At 41.0% G+C, this 1,955-nt stretch overlaps 1 protein-coding gene across 1 annotated transcript in view; it reads right to left on the bottom strand.

Moving 5' to 3' along the window:
- Positions 1 to 1,022: 1,022 nt before the first annotated feature.
- SARC_01497 (splicing factor 3B subunit 3) overlaps positions 1,023 to 1,955 on the bottom strand; it is a gene marked incomplete at its 5' end in the record, with an annotated part of 16,092 nt that continues 15,159 nt past the window's right edge. Inside the window, one exon of the mRNA XM_014304792.1 lies at positions 1,023 to 1,453. Within this exon, the coding sequence (XP_014160267.1) occupies positions 1,313 to 1,453 (141 nt within the window). The 3' untranslated portion in view covers positions 1,023 to 1,312. The remainder of the gene's footprint in view (positions 1,454 to 1,955) is intronic.

The following is a 1,955-nucleotide window of genomic DNA, read 5'->3' as shown; positions in this document are numbered from 1 at the left end:
AAAATGTCGACGTTGGAATCATTTGGTGCGGATGTGAATAGCCCTTGGATTAATTATTACGCATTTGGATGCAGCTGAGACCTTCTCCTTGGACTTCTAATTGTCGACGTCGGAACCATTTGGTGTGGATGTGATTAGCCCTTGAATTAATTACGACGCATTTGGATGCAGCTGAGATCTACTCCTTGGACTTATAATTGTCGACGTCGGAATTATTTGGTGCGGATTTGAATAGCCCTTGATATATTTCGACGCATTTGGATGCAGCTGAGACCTTCTCCTTAAACTTATAATCGTCGACGTCGGAATTATTTGGTGCGGATGTAAATAGCCTTTGGATTAATTACGACGCATTTGGATGCAGCCCATGATGATTTGGTTATTGGTGATTCGACCTGCCAGCGTATGATAAACGGACAATATTGCTCGTAGAGATGCGACAAGACAGCCGCAGACGTTGAGGTCAATATTTTCCAGTTGCAGATGGCTATAAGTTTAAGAATCTTTCATTGATGGGCGTTAGCAATGCTGCTAAGGTCTCGACGCCGAGGTTCTGTTTGAACCGATTTCAAGGTCGTTATCCGCCGATTCCAACTCGGTGGGGGTAACAACGGTCCCTGCCATCGTTACTTTTACCAAATTGTCGGTGCATGAAAGTCAACCTCGTCGACTCTAGAATTAGCCTGCCCTACCCTAATTTGATATGAGAGAAAAATCAAACGGACCTGTTCATAAGTTGGTTAGGACAGGTGTCGAGTCCAAGTACACCGATCGCAATAGCGAACCCGGCGAAACAAGGGCTCGGCTCGCAAAGTTATGGCCCACTCCTGAACAAGCGAGTCAAGAGTAGAAAGTTTAGTATAGCGAATCACAAGTGTACAGTACATTCTCGCTACGGCCAATACTGGTATGATCGGGCAGCGCGTGGACGCTGAGATGTATTTCGTGAAGTGTAATGCCGGCTACTCTTGGTGTAGAGTAGCTATCAACTATAAATTAGCCAATGAAACCTGCACGTGGGATGTTGCGAGAGCCATCGAATGTGTGGATGATACGTACGTGGCGTATTTATTTCAGTAACATGGTTTGTTTGGAGTGTTGACCATGCCAGATTATACCAAGGTGCATCTCATTTTGCCGCGAAGCTTTCATCGCTTAATCCAGGGTTGTTTATAAGAGTAACTATGCGCAGCTGCATATGGTATTCATGACTGTCCAGAACGCCAAGAGTAGGCTTATATTATATAGAGTCGTCCCCCATAGTTGCATATAGTTTGTGGCGACTTATTGCATATAGGTTACTTTGACGCTTTTAAAAGGCAAAGAGTGCGCGAATGTCTTCTAACTTCTTCGATACTTCGGGCGGTGTTCGGTCGAGTTCATCTGAAAGATCCTTACGTTTGCTGAGAACCATTGTATTGAACTGTTCCACCAAATCGCCATCGATCACATTCTAAAGAAATCAAATGTTTAGGAAATAGGGTTTAAGGTACTGGGATACTAAATTTATGGCGTAGAACGTCAATTAGACGATATCAGTTAGAAGCATGTACTCTGGGTGATACAAGCCACCCGGTGATGGTATCCGGTTCATTACTTGCGTAATCCATGAAGATAAAGTGTGTGGAATACTCTACATTGTGAACGTTGTATCGTAAGCTACAAACAAAGAGCTTGTTATATATATATATATATATATATACATACACACACACACACACACATATATATATATATATATGTACATCGATACATATACATACATACATAAAAACACACATACATACATATATATACATTCTAGACATATACATACATACATACATATAGATACATACATACAAACATAAAAGCATGCATACATACATACATACATACGTACATACATATATACATACTTACATACATACATACGTACATACATACATACGTACATACATACATACATACATACA

The sequence above is a fragment of the Sphaeroforma arctica genome, assembly GCF_001186125.1.
Source record: "Sphaeroforma arctica JP610 unplaced genomic scaffold supercont1.59, whole genome shotgun sequence".
In the NCBI taxonomy this organism is placed as follows: Eukaryota; class Ichthyosporea; order Ichthyophonida; genus Sphaeroforma; species Sphaeroforma arctica.
This window is presented reverse-complemented; position numbering and strand designations above follow the sequence as displayed.